At 41.4% G+C, this 23,557-nt stretch overlaps 2 protein-coding genes across 4 annotated transcripts; both read left to right on the forward strand.

Moving 5' to 3' along the window:
• The first annotated feature begins 430 nt into the window (after positions 1-430).
• Positions 431-5,676, forward strand: macc1 (MET transcriptional regulator MACC1). Of its 3 annotated transcripts, none has more exons than XM_064946780.1 (5): positions 431-597; positions 1,899-2,024; positions 2,439-4,492; positions 4,655-4,843; positions 5,138-5,676. In XM_064946780.1, exons 1-5 carry the CDS (start codon positions 591-593, stop codon positions 5,339-5,341), a joined length of 2,580 nt encoding a protein of 859 aa, XP_064802852.1. In that variant the 5' UTR covers positions 431-590; the 3' UTR covers positions 5,342-5,676. The 3 variants fall into 3 exon arrangements, with proteins under 3 accessions (XP_064802852.1, XP_064802853.1, XP_064802854.1); XM_064946781.1 differs by having other exon boundaries at positions 431-593; XM_064946782.1 differs by lacking the exon at positions 431-597 and adding an exon at positions 644-708.
• A 13,307-nt stretch (positions 5,677-18,983) lies between these two features.
• tmem196b (transmembrane protein 196b) lies at positions 18,984-23,101 on the forward strand. Its single transcript, XM_064947276.1, has 4 exons — positions 18,984-19,547; positions 19,630-19,686; positions 21,050-21,304; positions 21,887-23,101. The coding sequence occupies exons 1-4, from the start codon at positions 19,383-19,385 to the stop codon at positions 21,971-21,973; spliced, it is 564 nt and encodes a 187-aa protein (XP_064803348.1). The 5' UTR covers positions 18,984-19,382; the 3' UTR covers positions 21,974-23,101.
• The last annotated feature ends 456 nt before the right edge of the window (positions 23,102-23,557 follow it).

The following is a 23,557-nucleotide window of genomic DNA, read 5'->3' on the forward strand; positions in this document are numbered from 1 at the left end:
GTAGAAAATAGTAAAAAATTAAGAAAAACCCTTGAGTGAGTAGGTATGTCCAAACACATACACTAAATGCACTAATTGAGTAACACAATATATAACTTCTAATCAAAACTCTTTGTTTAAAGCAATTAGTAAATAGCTTATACATGTGTTATTATGACCCATTATTTATAATAGCTTAAATGATTATGCATGATAAGCCTATTTTGTAATTGAACTGTCTGCTCTTCACATAATTGCATCATCGGGAGAGAAAAAAAATATCTCTACCGTAATGACAGAACACTGAACCGACCTAGTTTCTGCTGCAGTTTCAGGTGTTGCAACACTATTTGCGTAAATACAGGATTGCATTACGGATATTGTAGTTTTATATTAAAGTTAAACCAGCTCATTTGAAGAGTAGCCTCATTGTTTTGAACTACTAGTCCCGGAAGGCTTGTAGTTTCAAAGCAAACAGAAGCCGAGAGTTGTGGCGTGAAGGTGTAAAGATATGATTTGGTTAGTGTCTAAATAAGGCTATGGCGGAAACATTATTACCATGGATCAAAAATGAGATTTCCCGACATCTCTGATACACAGTTTGGCGAGACATGGTAAGTAAGTATTGTTACAATATTTCTGCTCTTTCTATCGACGCTGGAAATTGTAGACAAGTGTGCAAATCTAGTAGCTGAACGGAATCATAACATTTGTATGAACATAGTACAGGTAGGTCTATCTTGTGTTTGAAAGTTTGACATCGACGCTATATATTTATTTATTTATTATTATATATATTTCATCTTACAGAACTACATAGCCACTGGTTTACCGTAGTTGAAGCGCACAAGCGAGCGTTTGTAATACACCTGTTGATTCTGCGGAAACAGTTTTTTGTAAATCTGGCATAGACAGAGGAGCAGCATCTCTACTTGTGAAAAACAACTATTACAATAGTCATACTGTATGTAGCCAAATTTTGATGATTGTTTGTCGATGATGGTGGTTTATTCACAGCTAGCTCTGTCTCTATATATTTTCTCAGCGATAAGGTAGGCTATCCAACAGGTGCGCCCGAACAAGGCTTCTGTATTTCGAGATAACGCGAAGGTGAAATTCGACAGGAGGGTTGGCTACCCACCCATCCACACATTCAAGAATCGGCTTTGCGGAATAACTGATTGTTGAATCCCAGACAAGAGCAACCTGTTTGTGTGCACTCGTGTACAACCCACATTAATTATTACTGACTGCGACAGCAACATAGGGTATACATGAATGATAAGAAGTATCCCTTTACGCAAACAAATTACAGCCTGAATGAATTCATGCTTTATGCTCTGTAAAATAGGTTACCTCAAACTAATCCCACAGGTAGCCCAGGAAAGAATCTCAGGTGTGAACCAGTGCGGAGGAAAATGACTAACAATGGCATAGGGCTGGGCAATCGGGCCCAAAAATATGAATTTGAGATATCGGCCAGACCTACTACGGCACCACAAAACAACTTTTGGTAAACGAAAGAAACTGTATGCCTATCTAGCTAGATATGTTGTTTCTCTGTGTTATCATAGGCTTTTTTTTAGATTCCGCCGCTGTACGCTACTTTATCCGTATTCTTAAACTATCATGTTTGTAGCCACGTTTTATAGAATAAACAGCCAGGGTAGAAAACATATAACATTGGCCAATATATTTTAGCGACCTTAACTCGACACCTAGCGACCTTGTCAAGTGGTTCGGACCTCTTTGCATAACGGTTAATGTCTTGGCATCACAGCCGCTGGACCCGAATTCGAGCCACGGCAACTCTCCGAATTCTGAAAAATATTATATAGGTTATACTGTGTACTCTATATTATTATGCCAACTGAGGTGTAGTAATTGTGTATGTAACTTATGAATCTTAATGTTTACAGATGTAAAGATGGCAGCTGTCAGAGCAAAGTCATTTCGTCGCCAAGGAAGTCTCATTAGGAGCAAATCTGAGGGGACGTTGATTGATCTAGAAGACACTGGAACGCTGAACATCAACCATTTAAATGGTAGCCTACTCTAACGTTTATGAAATATATTGTCTTTGAACTAGATGTCATTAATAGGTTTCCAAAAATCTGGTAACTTTCCCAGGTTTTCCAGAGATTCCAGTTAGAAGATTCACGGAATCAGGAGAGAATAAGCAGGAAATCCGGAAACGGGATTTTTGGAAAGCCTGGTAGTCTTGGGAAAGTTACTAGATGTTTGCAACCCTGGTTATGAAACAGTTTCAAATATAGGATTGCATTATGTGTATTGTACAGTAGCTCCTTTGAGTGGTACCCTCGTTAAAATAATGCCTCTTTAAAGAGCAACAAGCAGTATTGAAGCCCATTCTGTGTGATTTTACCATGCTCTCATATGTATGTTTTATATTAGTAAGTAAGGCTTTGATTTGACACAGATATTTTGTATTTTCACAGGGAGCAGTTACATAATAAATCAAGTGACAAAACATTCAGAGTGGCCTGTGTTGCAGCCGGAGGTCAAACATGGAAGTCAAACCACAAATCCATTCTGGAACAAACTGTCTATATCCAATCCGTTTTTGGATGACATTTTACACACAAACAATGACAAAACATTAAGCAACGCTGATCTATCAGTACAGAAAGATGAACCTTTGAATCTGTTTGACAGTGAGAACTTTGATGCCAGTAGCACATCTTCGGACGAAACAAACTTCGTCCATTTTGCGGATACGAAGCAAAAGAGCATAAGACAATCAGGGAGATGGAGGAGTGCCTCGGATATTCTCGGCGACCAGGAGAGAAAGGAACCGAAAAGGGGAAAAGGCCTCAAATTGTCAGCAGGCCCATTTCTGAATGCAGATTTTGAGTGGTTGAAAAATGACCGGGAGGCTTACAAAATGGCCTGGTTGAGTCACAGGCAGCTAACGAGGTCATGTCTTGACCTAGGCCTGATGAGTCAGAGTCCTGGATGGGCCCAGACCCAAGCCACTGACTCTCAGATAGTCTGCAAGATAGGTCACAGCGGAGGGTCGCTACAGTTACCAGACTCTGATATTACCGTCCATATCCCAGAGGGCCATGTTCCTGCTGGGGAGGTTCAGGAGGTTGCACTGAAAGCCATCCTGGAGCCCCCTCACGGGCTGAACAACAACTACATGACAACCGTGAGTCCGCTCCTGGAGGTGAGCCTCAGCAACACGAGCGGAAAGGAATCCATCTCGCTGGAAATGAAAATGGTCGCGGAGGTCAAGAAGGACCCGATAAGTCAGGTCATGACCACATTTGTGGGACTAGTGTCCAACAAGAGAGAGGGACCTTATCAGAAAATCAAGGACTGTTACATTTACAAGAACATCATGCAGATGAATCTTCAAGATTTAAAGTCTAATTTCTATGTTATTGTAGCTGCAGAGGCCTCGGTTATCCAGCCCCCTGCTACATCCGTTTGGGATTACCTGGATCGTCAAGTCACCGTCGCCGTTTATGGCCCAAAGTATATCCATCCATCTTTCAAAGTGGTCGTGGTCGTCTCTTGTCACGATAATGTTCCACCGAGGCTTCCGTTCTCAGATATTCACAGGGGCAACAGAAACTTGCCCCCTCTGGTTCTACAGCTCTGGGAGAAGCACCAGTTTAGCCCAGAGAGACTGAATGACCTACACATTGTGACTTCCGTCATAGCGTCAAAGTTCGAAGTCAAAGCCCAGGATAAAAGGAAAGAGGTGAGACAAGGGCTACTCAAACTGGGTAAAGTCATTCACCTGCCTCTTGAGCTGGCCAAGATGGGCAATGGGGAGATGGATTCCTTTAAACTATGCCTCCAAGTGAGGGATTCAAACAGTGTCACAGTAGCAGAGTTCCAGGTGTCTTCCCCTGCAGCGGCACCTATTCGCTCTGAGAAGCGAGATCCCATGCGAAACAAAATGTGTCAATCGCTAGTTATACCGGAGGAATCCGTCCCAGAGTTCCCCAAATTCTGGACCAGACCTGTGAAGGTGCAGTGTTACGGGGTGGCACTGAAGTCAGTGCTCCGTCAACCGCGAGTGGAGTACCTCCTGGAGTACTTCAAGGGTGACACCGTGGCTCTCCTCTCCAGAGAGACCGTGAGGTCGGTGGGCCAGTCCAAAGTCAAGGAGTGGTACATCGGCTTCCTCCGAGGCAGGACCGGCCTGGTCCATTGCAAGAACGTCAAGCTCATCACCCGAGACCAAGTGATCGACTTCAACGGCACTGACTTCACCACCGAGAGTCTCTTGGACAACATGGCACTGCCGTTCAAGAAGCTCACCTACATCTACTCAGACATCCAGACACTGGTGACTGAACACATCCCCAGCTGGAGGGGCTTCGCTGATGCCCTGGGCTACTCGAGCTTGTTGCTGGACACAATCACACGGAGACATGCTGAAACAGAGGCCGAGAAGGTGGCCTGCGTGCTGGAGAAACTGAAGGAGGACTGTCACACTGAGAACAGCAAGAAGAAGTTCCAGCACAAGCTCATGATCGTAAGTGTAGAAAGGACGGGGCATGTTTGATAGTATTCCGGTTTAGAGAAGAATCTTCAAACCAGCTTGACCTTTGTTTTGAATGACTTTTTCTCTTTTCCAATTGCGCTTCATTTGTTGCATTTCAAGTAAGTGCTTTGTATGTTGCTTTTTCCATCCTAGGGTCTGTTGAAGATGGACTCTCAGGCTCTAGTGGCTCATCTGATCCAGAACACGGTCATCCTATCCACAGCGGTGGAGCTGGGTATCAGGTGGAGGGAGCTTGCTGAGAGGCTGGGGAAACTCTCCAGTGCTCAGATCGCTGCTTACGAGGCACCACACCGGGGGAAGAGTGGAGAAGTTAGCGCCGTGGTTAGTTCATTTGACTTTTATTGGTTCTATTTAGGAAAATGTGTTGTTCTTAGGAGATCACCCCTTCATGATCTCATTGGATCAACAGACAACGATTAGGGAGGCTTTACCAATACTTTTTTTGTATAGTCCATTATAGATGTGCTGTAGATTTATTTCCACTGCTTTCATTGTACCATTTACACCCTGCGTATCCTGTGCATATGACGAATAAACTCTGATTTGATAGTTAGTTTATAGTTCGAGAATCTATCAACTGAACTGAACTTGTGGATCCTCCTCTATCTATTGTAGTCTATGTGGAAACCTGCCTATGACTTCCTGTACTCATGGAGCCAGCTGTACGGGGAGGGCTACCAGGACATGATCCAGGACCTCCACCTTGCCCTAGACAAGATGAAGAGCCCAATCACCAGACAGTGGAGGCAGCTGACTGGGGCGCTAATCACAGTCAACTGTCTGGAGATCCTCAGGGTCTCAGCCTTCCCCAAACCATAGAACCACAGAACCCCACTGAGGAGAAGAATGAGCACGCTGGAGAGCTCAAATGGGTAACAACTGTAGAACTGAGGCCACAGAGGCCCTTTGATCAAGCTTACTGCAGTTCCCACTATCTTTGAATATGGAGGTCCTTGTTACGATGCAGAGGGGGAGGCGAAGATGAAGTCAGTGTTTGTTCTTGTTCTTGTATTGTGCCCTGTCTTTGCCCACTTTGTCAGAGTTTCTTCTTAGAGTTCAGTTCATGTCGTAAACATAATTATAGCTATATTTCTACATCTATCTCTTTACATGAGTTTTTATAAAGGCTTCGTTTTGATAATTTGTCTAACAGATATCTGCTTCCTTTGACATCATTTCTTAAGACAAAACAGCAGAAACTATATTGAGGTCTGTTACTTTGGGTTTTTCTGTTAGACACTATGTGATAGCGCTTGTTATTGATTTGACATTAATAGTAAGGCAACATACAGTCGAGTTAACACTTCCAGTTGTCACGCGGTTTTATACCTTTATATTTTATGTTACAATTTATGTTTTTCATCACATTTTACATTTATTTACCTTTATTTTAGCTGTATTTACGCTAATTCTGGTTATGGTTGGAAGGGATTACATTTGTTTTATCTGCCAAATCCAATCCTCAGTATTCAGATTGCTATTTTTTAATTCCGTGTCTTAAGCCCATACACTGAAACCTTTTTCAGTGCATTTAGTTTTGTCTACTTGAAAATAGCATATTATGTTAAAATATATTTTAAATATGTAATATAATGTAAAACAACCTTGTTGTGATTTTTCTGAAATATAATATTTCACAATGATATATAACTGAAATGGTGACCTGGTGTGTATGAATTAATATCACTTACATTTTGACAGATAAGTAATATATGACTATTTTCAATGATTTGTCAACTAAAGTAGTTAATTGAGAAGAAGACCAATTATTTATGTTCGAGTTCATCACCAGGTTGTGAATCACATGTCTTGTAAGAGTAGCAGGGCTGGTGAGCAGTAAGGGTCTGTGTCTTGCATTGTGGGTAGTGTAATAATGTGACAAGATACTACGAGTAGTGTCATGCGGTTCACTTTGGTCTCTAACATGTCACATCAGTTCAGTTAAAGATAAATGAGAATATTTGGGTTCCGTTGGGGACTTGACCCTAATACTGAAGTCTGATCATATGGGGGAGGATTGAAACAACCTGATTTACCATGGCAATAACACTTTAATTACATAGATCACATTCTCTATACAGACACATTGTATCCACAGAGGAAACCCTTCAGTTAAAAGACCTGAAGCTGAAATTCATCTGAAATTCCCAATCCAAACTCCCTAATATATAAGCAATGAATCCTGTCCTTGAACCCTATATATGATTGAATCCTGTCCTTGAACCCTATATATGATTGAACCTTGTCCTAGAATTTCCTGGCTGTGTGTTTTCTGTTGACTTACTCTTGTTGACCTTTTTAGTTTGACTTTCTCTCCTCTGTTTATTTAAGCTGGTTTCAACTGAGAGTTGCATTGTATGGTCTTTAGTCTTTATCTGTTGGCGTTGGCAACGGGGAAGCTCAGGATGTCTATCCTGTTTCTGTTCTGTATTACAGGTGAATCTTATGACTGCATACATTCTGGCTTAAAATAGAACAAATAAATATACAGTATATCACAAAAGTGAGTACACCCCTCACATTTTTGTAAATATTTGAGTATATCTTTTCATGTGACAACACTGAAGAAATGACACTTTTTACAATGTAAAGTAGTGAGTGTACAGCCTGTATAACCGTGTAAATTTGCTGTCCCCTCAATAACTCAACACACAGCCATTAATGTCTAAACCACTGGCAACAAAAGTGAGTACACCCCTAAGTGAAAATGTCCAAATTGGGCCCAAAGTGTCAATATTTTGTGTGGCCACCATTTTCCAGCACTGCCTTAACCTTCTTGGGAATGGAGTTCACCAGAGCTTCACAGATTGCCACTGGAGTCCTCTTCCAATCCTCCATGACGACATCACCGAGCTGGTGGATGTTAGAGACTTTGCACTCCTCCACCTTCCATTTGAGGATGTCCCGCAGATGCTCAATAGGGTTTAGGTCTGGAGACATGCTTGGCCAGTCCATCACCTTTACCCTCAGCTTCTTTAGCAAGGCAGTGGTCGTCTTGGAGGTGTGTTTGGGGTCGTTATCATGTTGGAATACTCCCCTGCGGCCCAGTCTCCGAAGGGAGGGGATCATGCTCTGCTTCAGTATGTCACAGTACATGTTGGCATTCATGGTTCCCTCAATGAACTGTAGCTCCCCAGTGCCGGCAGCACTTATGCAGCCCCAGACCATGACACTCCCACCACCAGGCAAGACACTCCTGTCTTTGTACTCCTCACCTGTTTGCCGCTACACACGCTTGACACCATCTGAACCAAATAAGTTTATCTTGGTCTCATCAGACCACAGGACATGGTTCCAGTAATCAATGTCCTTAGTCTGCTTGTCTTCAGCAAACTGTTTGCGGGCTTTCTTGTGCATCATCTTTAGAATAGGCTTCCTTCTGGGATGACAGCCATGCAGACCAATTTGATGCAGTGTACGGTGTATGGTCTGAGCACTGACGGGCTGACCCCCCACCCCTTCAACCTTTGCAGCAATGCTGGCAGCACTCATACGTCTACTTCCCAAAGACAACCACTGGATATGACGCTGAGCACGTGCACTCAACTTCTTTGGTCGACCATGGCGAGGCCTGTTTTGAGTGGAACCTGTCCAGTTAAACCGCTGTATGGTCTTGGCCACCGTGCTGCAGCTCAGTTTCAGGGTCTTGGCAATCTTCTTATAGCCCAGGCCATCTTTATGTAGAGCAACAATTATTTTTTTCAGATCCTCAGAGTTCTTTGCCATGAGGTGCCATGTTGAACTTCCAGTGACCAGTCAGTATGAGAGCGATGACACCAAATTTAACACACCTGCTCCCCATTCACACCTGAGACCTTGTAACACTAATGAGTCACATGACACCAGGGAGGGAAAATGGCCAATTGGGCCCAATTTGGACATTTTCACTTAGGGGTGTACTCACTTTTGTTGCCAGCGGTTTAGACATTAATGGCTGTGTGTTGAGTTATTTTGAGGGGAGAGCAAATTTACACTGTTATACAAGCTGTACACTCACTACTTTACATTGTAGCAAAGTGTCATTTCTTCAGTGTTGACACATGAAAAGATATACTCAAATATTTACAAAAATGTGAGGTGTGTACTCACTTTTGTGATATACTGTATAATATACTGTATGTACCTCCTTCCTGATACATTTACAGTCCTAAAGCAATATGTTCTGTATAGTTTTAAACAATGGCTGTTACATTATAACTAGTGAAATATCTTGTCATTGAAATGATTTCTAGTTCATCTGTTGTAGACACCAGAGAGACAATGGTCTTATTCAATATCCTGGTAATATTCCATCCAGATAGTGGACCAGTGACATGTTACTGGACCAGCATCAAGTGTAGATTAATTATGGAGCTGCAATGCTTCATTTATACATGGGAAGACTACATCTCACTGGGCAAAACATCAAGTGATTGATGGATAAAACTCTGGGATTAATTGGGCGATCTAATTTCTCCCGCACTGAAATGGAAGTCCGGGCCGATCCCAGATTATGCTGACCAAGTCAAAACTTTGCCATGTGAGGGCGGAGGCACAAAGAGTGCTGTAAAACACCAGAGTGGAGAATACACTGAAGTCAATTGCCCGCACTGACTGAAACTTTAGCTTGATTTATAAATGGATTCTGTGACTGTGACCAACGCTTGAATGTGCACTTTAAAAGGCGGGGCAATAGCTGAGATCCTATATTACAATTTAAGCACTATGGGACGGTTTCCCAGACACAGATTAGGTCTAGTAATGGACTAAAAATTAATCTCAACAGAGAATTTCCATTGAAAGTTATTTTTTGTCCAGGACTAAATAGGCTTAATCAGTGTCTGGGAAAACGGCCCTATGTGGTGGTAAATGTACAGTAACAGTCAACACCAACCCCTCATTCTGCACAGAGGAAACAAGAAAATGTTACTCTGTATTTTCATATACACGTAACAAGAGGGATGGATATCACTCCTCCAGCTTGCAGGGGCAGTATTCTTTCTCTGTCGGACTGGTCAGCAGCATGAGAAACAGAGTTCGTGTGTTGTCATGTGTTGCTGTCATGCTGTGTTGTTGTCTTAGGTCTCTCTTTATGAAGTGTTGTGGTGTCTTAGGTCTCTCTTTATGAAGTGTTGTGGTGACTTAGGTCTCTCTTTATGTAGTGTTGTGGTGTCTTAGGTCTCTCTTTATGTAGTGTTGTGGTGTCTTAGGTCTCTCTTTATGTAGTGTTGTGGTGTCTTAAGTCTCTCTTTATGAAGTGTTGTGTCTTAGGTCTCTCTTTATGAAGTGTTGTGGTGTCTTAGGTCTCTCTTTATGTAGTGTTGTGGTGTCTTAGGTCTCTCTTTATGTAGTGTTGTGGTGTCTTAGGTCTCTCTTTATGTAGTGTTGTGGTGTCTTAAGTCTCTCTTTATGAAGTGTTGTGGTGTCTTAAGTCTCTCTTTATGAAGTGTTGTGTCTTAGGTCTCTCTTTATGAAGTGTTGTGGTGTCTTAGGTCTCTCTTTATGTAGTGTTGTGGTGTCTTAGGTCTCTCTTTATGTAGTGTTGTGGTGTCTTAGGTCTCTCTTTATGAAGTGTTGTGGTGTCTTAGGTCTCTCTTTATGAACTGTTGTGGTGTCTTAGGTCTCTCTTTATGAAGTGTTGTGGTGTCTTAGGTCTCTCTTTATGAAGTGTTGTGGTGTCTTAGGTCTCTCTTTATGAAGTGTTGTGGTGTCTTAGGTCTCTCTTTATGAAGTGTTGTGGTGTCTTAGGTCTCTCTTTATGAAGTGTTGTGGTGTGTTAGGTCTCTCTTTATGAAGTGTTGTGGTGTCTTAGGTCTCTCTTTATGTAGTGCTGTGGTGTCTTAGGTCTCTCTTTATGTCGTGTTAAGGTGTCTTAGGTCTCTCTTTATGAAGTGTTGTGGTGTCTTAGGTCTCTCTTTATGTAGTGCAGTGGTGTCTTAGGTCTCTCTTTATGAAGTGTTGTGGTGTCTTAGGTCTCTCTTTATGAAGTGTTGTGGTGTCTTAGGTCTCTCTTTATGTAGTGTTGTGGTGTCTTAAGTCTCTCTTTATGAAGTGTTGTGTCTTAGGTCTCTCTTTATGAAGTGTTGTGGTGTCTTAGGTCTCTCTTTATGTAGTGTTGTGGTGTCTTAGGTCTCTCTTTATGTCGTTGTGGTGTCTTAAGTCTCTCTTTATGAAGTGTTGTGGTGTCTTTATGAAGTGTTGTGGTGTCTTAGGTCTCTCTTTATGTAGTGTTGTGGTGTCTTAGGTCTCTCTTTATGTAGTGTTGTGGTGTCTTAGGTCTCTCTTTATGAACTGTTGTGGTGTCTTAGGTCTCTCTTTATGAAGTGTTGTGGTGTCTTAGGTCTCTCTTTATGAACTGTTGTGGTGTCTTAGGTCTCTCTTTATGTAGTGTTGTGGTGTCTTAGGTCTCTCTTTATGAAGTGTTGTGGTGTCTTAGGTCTCTCTTTATGAAGTGTTGTGGTGTCTTAGGTCTCTCTTTATGTAGTGTTGTGGTGTCTTAGGTCTCTCTTTATGTAGTGTTAAGGTGTCTTAGGTCTCTCTTTATGAAGTGTTGTGGTGTCTTAGGTCTCTCTTTATGAAGTGTTGTGGTGTCTTAGGTCTCTCTTTATGTAGTGTTGTGGTGTCTTAGGTCTCTCTTTATGAAGTGTTGTGGTGTCTTAGGTCTCTCTTTATGTAGTGTTGTGGTGTCTTAGGTCTCTCTTTATGTAGTCTTGTGGTGTCTTAGGTCTCTCTTTATGAAGTGTTGTGGTGTCTTAGGTCTCTCTTTATGTAGTGTTGTGGTGTCTTAGGTCTCTCTTTATGTAGTGTTAAGGTGTCTTAGGTCTCTCTTTATGAAGTGTTGTGGTGTCTTAGGTCTCTCTTTATGAACTGTTGTGGTGTCTTAGGTCTCTCTTTATGTAGTGTTGTGGTGTCTTAGGTCTCTCTTTATGTAGTCTTGTGGTGTCTTAGGTCTCTCTTTATGAAGTGTTGTGGTGTCTTAGGTCTCTCTTTATGAAGTGTTGTGGTGTCTCTTGTTGTGATGTGTGTTTTGTACTACAGTTTAATGTTTTATTCCAGCGCCAGTCCCAGTAGGAAGCCTTTTGTCTCTTGGTAGGCCGGCATTGTAAATCACAATTTGTTCTTAACAGACTTGCCTAGTTTTAAATAAAAGTACAAATGTTTAAAACAATCCCAGCCTTCAGATCAATTAGGTGGCCATTCAATGTGACGTAACCCAAGACAAAGAGGTCCTGTTTTCCGGGTGAGGTTAAAGCACGGGTGAGCAGGCAGTAACACAAGGAGGACACCAAATCCAGTCCAGTTATCTGGCTCGTGTCCGACTGTTTCCTAGGAGAAGAGAGGAGGAACATAGAGGAGACATTTAGTGTTTATTCCTCACTATTAACATTAAAACATTTTCATCATAGGCAGAGCTAGAACCACAGTGTGTGGTTGAACATAATCTACTGTCCTGAGATTCCAAAGTCATGACAGTTCTCTGATGTGACAGGCTAGAGAGACTACTGTCAGTCTGGATTTCCACCACAGGACAGGATGTCTGCCTATTTAGTCATTGACATGTCCACACTTCCTGGGACAATTCCTCTGATTCACTTCCTTGTTTCAATAAAGAAACAGGTTGCTCAATTTATTTTTAAAAAACAACAGATTAATCTGTTTAAATAATCAGTTTCCTTTTCAATCAGTTTCCTTCAATCACCAGTCACCACCATAGACAGGGAGATCTGCTTCATAGGAAACACTTTCACCATGTCTCATTTGAACGTGTACAAATGAAAGCCACGCTTACACCATAGTCTTCTGTCATTCAGGAAGTTCAAACAGAATTGATTGACTCAATCCTGCATCTAACGGTCTGGGCCTTTAAAATAACACCATGTAGGTTATTGTTGTACAGTAATAGTTACTTTGTGGTTTCCCTTCACTAGACATGTTGAAGCCAGGCAGGTAGTGTTGCCTGTACCTGGTGAGCTGTTCTCTAAGAATGGCGCTGGCTCTGACACTCCACATTACTGGGAGCAGTGTGATGATGGAGGTAATGGCTGTAACATGCACTCACCTCCTCTCTGGGACAGCACAGATCGTCACATGGGAGATGTCAACATGCCACTCTCTTAGTATCATATAGGAAGAGACAGTGATATATTGTCTATTTATTTAGGTCTGAGTTTACATGATCAAATATAGTTTCAGTGGCAGGGTTTTCTTCAGTTAAAGTAAACAGGAAGGAAGATAAGTACCTGACGGAGGTACGCAGCTTCCCTTTGTGAAGATGAAACAACGCACCTGACATGTGTCATAATCCCAGGTGTCAGGTTACAGTGTGTGAACCTGTTCTACATTTAAATCATGTCATGTCTCATAATCCCAGGTGTCAGGTTACAGTGTGTGAACCTGTTCTACATTTAAATCATGTCATGTCTCATAATCCCAGGTGTCAGGTTACAGTGTGTGGACCTGTTCTACATTTAAATCATGTCATGTGTCATAATCCCAGGTGTCAGGTTACAGTGTGTGAACCTGTTCTACATTTAAATCATGTCATGTCTCATAATCCCAGGTGTCAGGTTACAGTGTGTGGACCTGTTCTACATTTAAATCATGTCATGTCTCATAATCCCAGGTGTCAGGTTACAGTGTGTGGACCTGTTCTACATTTAAATCATGTCATGTCTCAAACTCAAGAAATGTGTGAAACATGTCTGTCACGTTCTGTTTTTTAACCGTGCTCATCTGTAACGCAACTTCCTGCACATGTTGAGAGTAGGTTAGAGTTAATAGTCGATTACAGAGTTAATTAAAATATTGTTCTACATTTAAATCTGTGACAGATCATGTTTCATAATCCCAGGTAATCAGGTTGACCCTGTTTTGATGTTGGCATTACTGTAAATCACCGTCATTCTACTCATTGACGTCACATGATCAATCACATCAGACAGTGTCTCCTCTGCTCGGCCAGTTAAAGATGACGGCCATTTCCAAACACACAGGTGCGTCCCAAATGGCACCCTATTCCCTATATAGTGCACTACTTCTGACCAGGGCACATAGTAGGGCACTATGTATTGAATAGGGTGCCGTTTAGGATTTAGAAGGGACCCACTGTATTAATAGTACAGATAAATAAATAACGGATAAATAAAACCTTTTTTTAAATGGTACAACTGTAGCTTGTATTTTTGAATACTGTTTCTTTTTCAGGAACAAGAATTTGACTAAAGGATGCATCCTCTTCCACATACAACAACATACCACTCATACAACACTCATACATACATAATACAACACTCATACAACAACATACAACACTTATACATCATACAATAACATACAACATACAACACTCATACAACACTAACATCAACAGCATTAACATAAACTGTATCTTGTCAAGTGTAAAAAGTAATGCTGCTTGACAACTTCTTTCTCCTGGTGTCTTCCTTGCACCGACAGTAGAGCAAGAACAGAACAACACACACAGAAACACACAAAACAGGTTGTCTTAGACTGTCAGCACCAAAAACATGGACTGTCTGTGTGAACTGAACACGAACACTGTCTGGAATGTATCTGTTGCCTGCCTGCTTATTGTTAACAAGCCAAGGGAGGATTCACCCGAGAGACTTCACCCATAGCAGCGAAACCAGAGGAGCAAAACCCCAAAATGCCCCCAGGCAAAACCAACCTGCAGAAAGAATGGACCAGCACTCTGCCTTTTCAGATTCAGTGAGGCAGTGCATTTTGAGATTAATGAGATATGAGTACTTTTGTTGAGGGAGCCTTTTATACTGTAGCCTTCCCATTCACTGTCACACTCTGTCCCAAATGGCACCCTTTTCCATCTATAGTGCCCTATGGGTCATGGTCAAAAGAAGTGTTCAATTTGGAATGCACACACTGAACATGGAGTGTTATCTCATTCAGAGAGTAGTGTTATCACAGGTGTCAGGTTACAGTGTGTGGACCTGTTCTACATTCAAATCATGTCATATCTCATTCAGGTGTCAGGTTATCTCATTCAGTGGAGTAGTGTTATCTCATTTAAAGTAGTGTTATCTCACTCAGATAATCACCAGGAGTAGTGTTATCTCAGTGAGAGGAGTGTTCTCATTCAGAAGTAGTGTTATCTCATTCAGAGAGTAGTCAGGTTCACCCAGGGAGTAGTGTTATCTCATTTAGAATATGTCATGTCTCATAATCCCAGGAGTAGTGTTATCTCAGTCAGTGAGGACCTGTTATCTCATTTAAATCAGTATTATCTAATCCCAGGAGTAGGTTATCTCAGTGAGAGGACCTGATATCTCATTTAAGTAGTGTCATGTCTCATAATCCCAGAGAGTCAGTGTTATCTCATTGAGTGGACCTGTTCTCATTTAAAGTCATGTTATCTCACCCAGGAAGTAGTGTTATCTCACTCAGAGAGTAGTGATATCTTACTCAGAGTGTCAGAGTTATCTCATTCAGAGAGTAGTGTTACCCATTCAGAGAGTATTTAAACACACTGATCATGGATGTTATCTCATTCAGGAGTCAGTGTTACATTCAGAGACCTGTTCTATCTCATTCAAATCAGTATGTGTCATAATCCCATTCAGGTTACAGTGTGTTACCTCATTCAGAGACATTTAAATCACTGATCATGTAGTGTTATCTCATTCAGGAGTAGTGTTAAATGCACACACTGATCATGGAGTGTTATCTCATTCAAAGAGTAGTGTTATCTCATTCAGAGAGTAGTGTTATCTCATGTCAGTCAGTAGTGTTATCTCATTCAAGAGTAGTGTTATCCCACTCAGAGAGTAGTGTTATCTCATTCAGAGAGTAGTGTTAAATGCACACACTGATCATGGAGTGTTAATTCAGAATATTGTTATCCCATTCAGAGAGTAGTGTTATCTCATTCAGAGATAGTGTTATCTCATTCAGAGAATAAGTTATCTCACTCAGAGTAGTGTTATCTCACTCAGAGTAGTGTTATCTCACTCAGAATAGTGTCATCTCACTCAGAGAGTAGTGTTATCTCACATCAGACAGTGTATTATCTCACCCAGGGAAAGTGACGGCCATTTCTCAAACACACAGTGTGATATCTCACTCAGAGTAGTGTTATCTCACCAGAGATAGTGTTATCTCACCAGAGAGTAGTGTTATCTCATTCAGAATAGGGTTATCTCATTCAGGAGTAGTATTATCTCACCCACTGTATTAATGTACAGATAAATAAATAACGGATAAATAAAACCTTTTTTTAAATGGTACCCTGCCTTGTATTTTTGAAACTACAACTCATCCAGGAACAAGAATTTGACTGGATGCATCCTTCCCAAGTTCTCAACATCACCCCGCTCCTCCGCACTCTCCACTGGCTTCCAGTTGAATACATCACTCATACAACACCATGGTGCTTGCCTACATCATAGGGGAACATACAACATACCTCCACTCATACAACCCTACACCCAAACAAGCATTAACATAAACTGTATCTTGTCTACCACTGAGGAAACAGTAATGCTCAGCCTTGACAAAACGGTTCGCTGCTCTCCCCAATGGTGGAACTTCCTTCACCGCCAGGACAGAACAGAGTCAATCACCACTTCCGAAACACACAAAACAGGTCTTCTGAAGACTGTCAGGCACCAAAAATCCTTGGACTGTCTGATTTGATGCACTATTGTAAGTGGCTGTTCCACTGTCTGGAATGTATCTGATTGCCTGCCTGCTAAATGACTTAAATGTAAATGTAAATGTTATCTCACTCAGAGAGTAGTGTTATCTCATTCAGAGAGTAGTGTTATCTCACCCAGGGAGTAGTGTTATCTCACTCAGAGAGTAGTGATATCGCTCTCAGAGTAGTGTTATCTCACTCAGAGAGTAGTTTATCTCATTCAGTGAGCAGTGTTATCTCATTGAGATTAATGACCCAGGAAGTAGTTTTCTCACTCAGAGAGTAGTGATATCTTACTTAGAGAGTAGAGTTATCTCATTCAGACACTCTGTTATCCCATTCAATGGTAGTGTTATCTCATCTATAGTGTTAAATGGGTCATGATCATGGACTGTTATCTCATTTGGAATGTTATCCCATTGAACAGTAGTGTTATCTCATTCAGAGAGTAGTGTTATCTCATTCAGAGAGTAGTGTTATCTCATTCAGAGAGTAGTGTTATCTCACTCCAGAGAGTAGTGTTATCTCACTCAGAGTAGTGTTATCTCACTCAGAGAGTAGTGTTATCTCATTCAGAGAGTAGTGTTATCCCATTCAGAGAGTAGTGTTATCCCATTCAGAGAGTAGTGTTACCTCATTCAGAGAGTAGTGTTAAATGCACACACTGATCATGTAGTGTTATCTCATTCAGAGAGTAGTGTTAAATGCACACACTGATCATGGAGTGTTATCTCATTCAGAGAGTAGTGTTATCTCATTCAGAGAGTAGTGTTATCTTACTCAGAGAGTAGTGTTATCTCATTCAGAGAGTAGTGTTATCCCATTCAGAGAGTAGTGTTATCTCATTCAGAGAGTAGTGTTAAATGCACACACTGATCATGGAGTGTTATCTCATTCAGAGAGTAGTGTTATCCCATTCAGAGAGTAGAGTTATCTCAGAAAGAGAGTAGTGTTATCTCATTCAGAGAGTAGTGTTATCTCATTCAGAGAGTAGTGTTATCTCATTCAGAGAGTAGTGTTATCTCATTCAGAGAGTAGTGTTATCTCATTCACTGATCATGGAGTGTTATCTCATTCAGAGAGTAGTGTTATCCCATTCAGAGAGTAGTGTAATCTCATTCAGAGAGTAGTGTTATCTCATTCAGAGAGTAGTGTTAAATGCACACACTGATCATGGAGTGTTATCTCATTCAGAGAGTAGTGTTATCCCATTCAGAGAGTAGTGTTATCTCATTCAGAGAGTAGTGTTATCTCATTCAGAGAGTAGTGTTATCTCATTCAGAGAGTAGTGTTATCCCATTCAGAGAGTAGTGTTATCTCATTCAGAGAGTAGTGTTATCTCATTCAGAGAGTAGTGTTATCTCATTCAGAGAGTAGTGTTATCTCATTCAGAGAGAAGTGTTATCTCATTCAGAGAATAGTGTTATCTCATTCAGAGAGTAGTGTTATCTCATTCAGAGAGTAGTGTTAAATGCACACACTGATCATGGAGTGTTATCTCATTCAGAGAGTAGTGTTATCCCATTCAGAGAGTAGTGTTATCTCATTCAGAGAGTAGTGTTATCTCATTCAGAGAGTAGTGTTATCTCATTCAGAGAGAAGTGTTATCTCATTCAGAGAATAGTGTTATCTCATTCAGAGAGTAGTGTTATCTCATTCAGAGAGTAGTGTTAAATACACACACTGATCATGGAGTGGTATCTCATTCAGAGAGTAGTGTTATCTCATTCAGAGAGTAGTGTTATCTCATTCAGAGAGTAGTGTTATCTCATTCAGAGAGTAGTGTTATCCCATTCAGAGAGTAGTGCTATCTCATTCAGAGAGTAGTGTTAAATGCACACACTGATCATGGAGTGTTATCTCATTCAGAGAGTGGGTTTGTAGGTTTTAGCAGTGTGAACATCAATGTCTGCCTCTGTAGAGGGAAGTGTTCATGTTATATCGTGGCAGGTGCTAAAAATAGCCAGCCTCTTACTATGTCAGACTGAGTTGTTCTCCAGGGCTTGGAGTAAAGGATCAGGTTGGAAGGGTTTGTCAATTATTATGCAACATTTAAGGATTGGTTTCCTGGACACAGATTATGCTTATTCTTGGATTCAAATGTTTTAGTCCAGGTCCAGGCTAAATCCGTGTCTGGGAAACCAGCCCTACAACATGTTACTGGGTCTTATACTACACAGGAAGTAATTCTACTACATATATTTCATAATGCCATTTTTTAACACTACAGTTTAAATTTAATTAAGCAATAAGGCCCGAGGGGGTGTGGTATATGGCCAATATAACACAGCTAAGGGCTGTTCTTAAACATGACGCAACGCGGAGGGCCTGGATACAGCCCTTAGCCGTGGTATATTGGCCATATACCACAAACCCCCAAGGTGCCTTATTGCTATTGCTACCAAGGTAATTAGAACAGTACAAATACATGTTTGAGATACCCATGGTATATGGTCTGATTTACCACGGCTTTCAGCCAATCAGCATTCGGGGCTTGAACCACCCCGTTTATAATAGAATAATTCAGCTATATACTGTAACATTGGACCATACAAGCTATGCAATTGACAATAACTTTCCTCTTAAAACAAATGACACAAATTTTCTAAATGCAATTATCAAAGATATCAAGTATTATGCATTGTGTGGGTGTTTAATTTAAGATTACTATTTTTATCTCCTTCGGGGCAATTCATGGGATTCGTTAATTATATAATCTTACTAGCTAGTTACCTTAAAATCACCCTCATGTATATAAACTGCACACATGAGCGCTATAAGACGTCAAGGAAATTACGTGAGTCGCGAGCACTGCAGTTGTGGGCAAGAAAAGTTTTGAGAGGGTGGCAACTGGCGAGAATGACGCGTGTCTGTTTTACAGTAGATCAAACACGCATACTAGCAGTCCACAGAGCTGTCCAGAGCAAATCCTGATAAATCCATGTAGTCTATCACAAGATATGATTTAGAATACCTTATGAAGTCTAACAGTGGAGTATTTTTCAGAGGGAACGTGTAAGTAGCCCTTACATGGTGGATCACTTGGTGGTTACTGGATAGAAAACATTCCCTCGCGCAAAATTCCACCTGCGTAATTTTGATGAATTGTTTAATGCTTTTAGCGCAAAAATCAATAGTCGCTGCTTTTTGGGTGGTTCGAGGGGGTGACCACCACCACCTCTTGAATGACCCGCTGTGAAGGAATGAGTGATGCCGGACAGAGGATGTAACATCTGGAGTCTGGTGGTACTGTCGGTATTGGAGATGGGGCTCGGTGCGTCCAGCATCGCCCTCGGGGTGTTCGGCATCATCCGAGTCCGGTCGGTTCACAAGCTGCAGCTGGGGGATGCCTCTCCTATATGGAGCGGAATTTGTGTAAGTCATATAATTCAAATTTGCAATATTATTACCTCTATAGTTAATAGGAAGGAGAGTATAACTTCTTATTTCCCCCCAGTTTCTCATCTGTGGACTATGTGGGATGGTGTGTGCAAAGAAGAGGTCAGGATTGATTGTAAGTTGATTTTAATACGACGTATTTAACGTGGGTACACTCTTAGAAAAACAAGTGCTATCTATAACCTAAAAGGGTTCTTTGGTTCCAGGTATAACCCCTTTCCACTGAGAGTTCTACCTGGAACCCAAAATGTTTCTCCTGTGAGGACAGCCAAATAACCATTTTGGAACCTTTTTTTCTAAAGAGTGTACAGTGCACGCAGTGCATTGTTGGGGTTAGAGCTGGCCAGAAAGGCATTTCACTGTACTTGTGCTTGAAACACACCTAGGGCCAGTGGTGTAAAATACTCAAGTTAAAATACTTAAAGTACTACTAAAGTCGTTTTTTGGGATATCTGTATACTTTACTATTTATATTTGTGACTACCGTTATTTCACTACACTCCTAAATAAAACCATGTCATGTTTACTTCTATACATTTTCCCTGACACCCAAAAGTAGTTGTTACATTTTGAATGCTTAGCAGAATAGAAACATTTTCAAATTCATGCACTTATCAAGAGAACATCCCTGGTCATCCCTACTGCCTCTGATCTGGCAGACTCACTAAACACACTTGCTGAGTTTGTAATGTCTCAGTGTTGAAGTGTGCCCCTGACTTTCTATAAAAAAAGAAAATGAAAAACAAGAAAATTGTGTGGTCTGTCTTGCCTAATATAAAGAATTTGAAACAATTTATACTTTTACTTTTGATACATAAGTATATTTTTAAAATGACATTTACTGTTGATACTTAAGTATATTTAAAACCAAATACTTTTAGACTTTTACTCAAGTAGTATTTTACTGGGTGACGCACTTTTACTTGAGTCATTTTCTAATAAGGTATTTTTACTCAAGTATGACAATTGGGTACTTTTTCCACCACTGCCTAGGGCCAGCTGCATAAGGAACATAAGCGATCACTTGAGGTCCCAGGCCGCTAGGGAGCTCAGTCAGGATCTCAACTTACTGTTGACAGCTAACTTTACAATAGTAGAATACACAAGGTGCAAGTTCAACATGTGGTTGTTGTGCATCAGCAGTTCTGCTCTTGTTTTGTCAGTCACTGACAGTCACTCAATTAGTCGTGTCAGCGAAACATTTTTAGATTGGTAAATTAGTCTAGCCAGCCATCTAAACATATAGTAATAATGCCTGTAACCAACCAGGCATGCAGGGCACGTGCCCAGTGGCCCTGACCTGCAGGGGGCCCCCATTGTTTTGTTAGTCACTCTCACTCAGATATCATTAACATGGCACAAGTCATGGCAAAATGTGTAGAACTGTATGAAATTAACTTTTAAACTGCAAAACTGTCTCTCCACCCCATGGCAAAATGTGTAGAATTGCGAAAAATGTGCTTTAAATCTCTCTTCAGATGATCCTATTTTCAGCCTGCTGTATCTGTGGGTTGATCAGTGGGATCCTAAACTTCCAGTTTGTGCGTGTGGTGGCAAAGCGTCCCGATGCCCTGCCGTCCCTCTACCTGGCCATCATGGTGCTGGCCTGCCTGGGCATCGGGGTGTCCATCCTGTTTACCTGGCTCACCTGTCGTCTGGCCAGCAGCGAACAGCAGAGGATGTACCTGGAGAGAGAGCTGTCCCTGCACCATTCCCATGAGATGAGTGAAAAGGTGAGCTCAGATAAAACATGAACGGAAAACTCAATAATAATATAGAATTGGACAGAGTGAATGGCCTGTCATTTCTGTCACTATGTATTTCTAAAGCAGTGGTTGCCAACTCCAGTCCTCCAGTACCCTCAACGCTACACATTATTATTGTAGCCCAGACAAGAACACCTGATTCAACTTGTCAAGTAATCATCATGTCCGGGGCTACAAGAAACATGTGTCCTGACGGGGGTACTGGAGGACTGGAGTTGGGAACCACTGTTCTGAAGAGGGATATGAATGCACCACAGGAGGTTGGTGGAACCTTACTTGGGGAGGATGGGCTCATGGTAATGACTGGAGCAGAATGAGTGGAATGTAATCAAATACATCAGACTCATGTTTTCCATGTGTTTGATGCCATTGCAGCCGCTCCGTTCCAGACACCATTATGAGCCTTCCCCTCGGCAGCCTCCACTGGAGCGAACCTATCTTCCACTGGTCGAACCTATCTTTAGTCGCTAAGACTGTCTGCTAACTAAAATGATCAAAAGTCCTAATTGAGAAGCTCATATAACCCTGCTGTACTACTGTTTATTCCAGGAGTTGGCTGAGAGATCTGAGAGAGCAGCCAGCATTCCCCAGATCTCCTTCAATGGAAAGTCCTCACCTCCATTGTCATTAGGCTGAAGCCCAGCTGTGTTACTGTATTCAAAGCATCATGGAGACAATGTTGGTTCCATTCAACACCAACGGTTACATGGGACGTGATCTCTTGCAATGAACTAATACACCAAGGAATCAACATACGGCAACACTATGAGAAGGCGCTGTGAGATTTGACCATTGCTTTACCAGTGACGATGTAGGCTGAATGATGCACCTGATAGTCCCCAGACATGGATTTGGGGGACATGGAAACAGCCGGTAGAGGGGACAAAGCTATGGCACATCCAAAGGCTCAAAAACAACAACTAAACCACTTGAGATTGTCAGTGTTGAGATGGTGAAAGACATATACTGTAACTGCTTCAGGGTTTGACTGGTCATAGAGATCATGTCATACAGTGGAAGTTGTTTCCATTTTTAATTATTATTTATGTATTTATTATTTAAATATATCTTTGTTTATTCATAAGCATGAAAATATAATAACATCCCATGTGATAGGTTTTTACAATTTAGAGCATTGTAATGAATTAAAGGTTTAATGATGGTCATGGATGACGAGTACGACAGATGATGATGGTGATGGATGACGATGAATGATGATGACTACAATGGATGATGATGAATGATGATGACTACAACGGATGATGATGATGGTGATGACGACTACGATGGATGATGATGGTGATGACGACTACGATGGATGATGATGACTATGATGGATGATGATGAATGATGATGACTACAACGGATGATGATGAATGATGATGACTACAACGGATGATGATGATGGTGATGACGACTACGATGGATGATGATGGTGATGACGACTACGATGGATGATGATGACTATGGTGGATGATGTTGATGACTTTATTGTATCCATTAGGACATTAATTCTATATGCATTAGTATATTTTGCAGCAGACCACAACCAGTAGGAGGCAGTAGTGATAGTTATATTCCCCCACTAGAGGGAGCACTCCATCTCCTTTTAACTTATCTCTGTACCAAACGGCACCCTATTCTCTATATAGTGCACTACTTTTGACCAGAGCCCTATGGTCAATAGTGGTGCACTATATAAAGAACTGGGACTCAGAGTTGAATCTTTTAGTCAAACATTTGAACAGAATAATAAATATGGAAAGTTATGGATAAATGAGCAGAGTGTTGCTGACAGATTGAAATTGTAGTCCTACTTCCTGTGTATCCCTGAGCAAAGCCCTTAACCTGAAAATATCCAGTCCTATTTATGGGAATGCTGTCCAGAGAAGATAAGCAGAGTATGAAAGGGCAAGGAAAAACATTCCATGAATTTACATTCATGTATTCTCTTACCGACTCCCTCATCCCTTGCAAAGTAAGAATACAGACTATGGCGTTACGTCCCAAATGGCACCCTATTCCCTACACAGTGCACTACTTTTGACCAGGGCCCATAGGGAGGGTGCCATTTGGGACATAGAGAGACTGTATCCCAGGGAGCTGTGAGAACCACCAGAACTTCCTGTAAAGTGAAACCTGGTCCTTCCATGGCCACCCCTCCTCTCATGGGGACATTGGACAGGGTAAGACCTCCCAAACAAAGCTCCCTTCAATGTC

This window comes from Oncorhynchus masou, chromosome 29, assembly GCF_036934945.1.
Source record: "Oncorhynchus masou masou isolate Uvic2021 chromosome 29, UVic_Omas_1.1, whole genome shotgun sequence".
Lineage (NCBI taxonomy): Eukaryota > Metazoa > Chordata > Actinopteri > Salmoniformes > Salmonidae > Oncorhynchus > Oncorhynchus masou.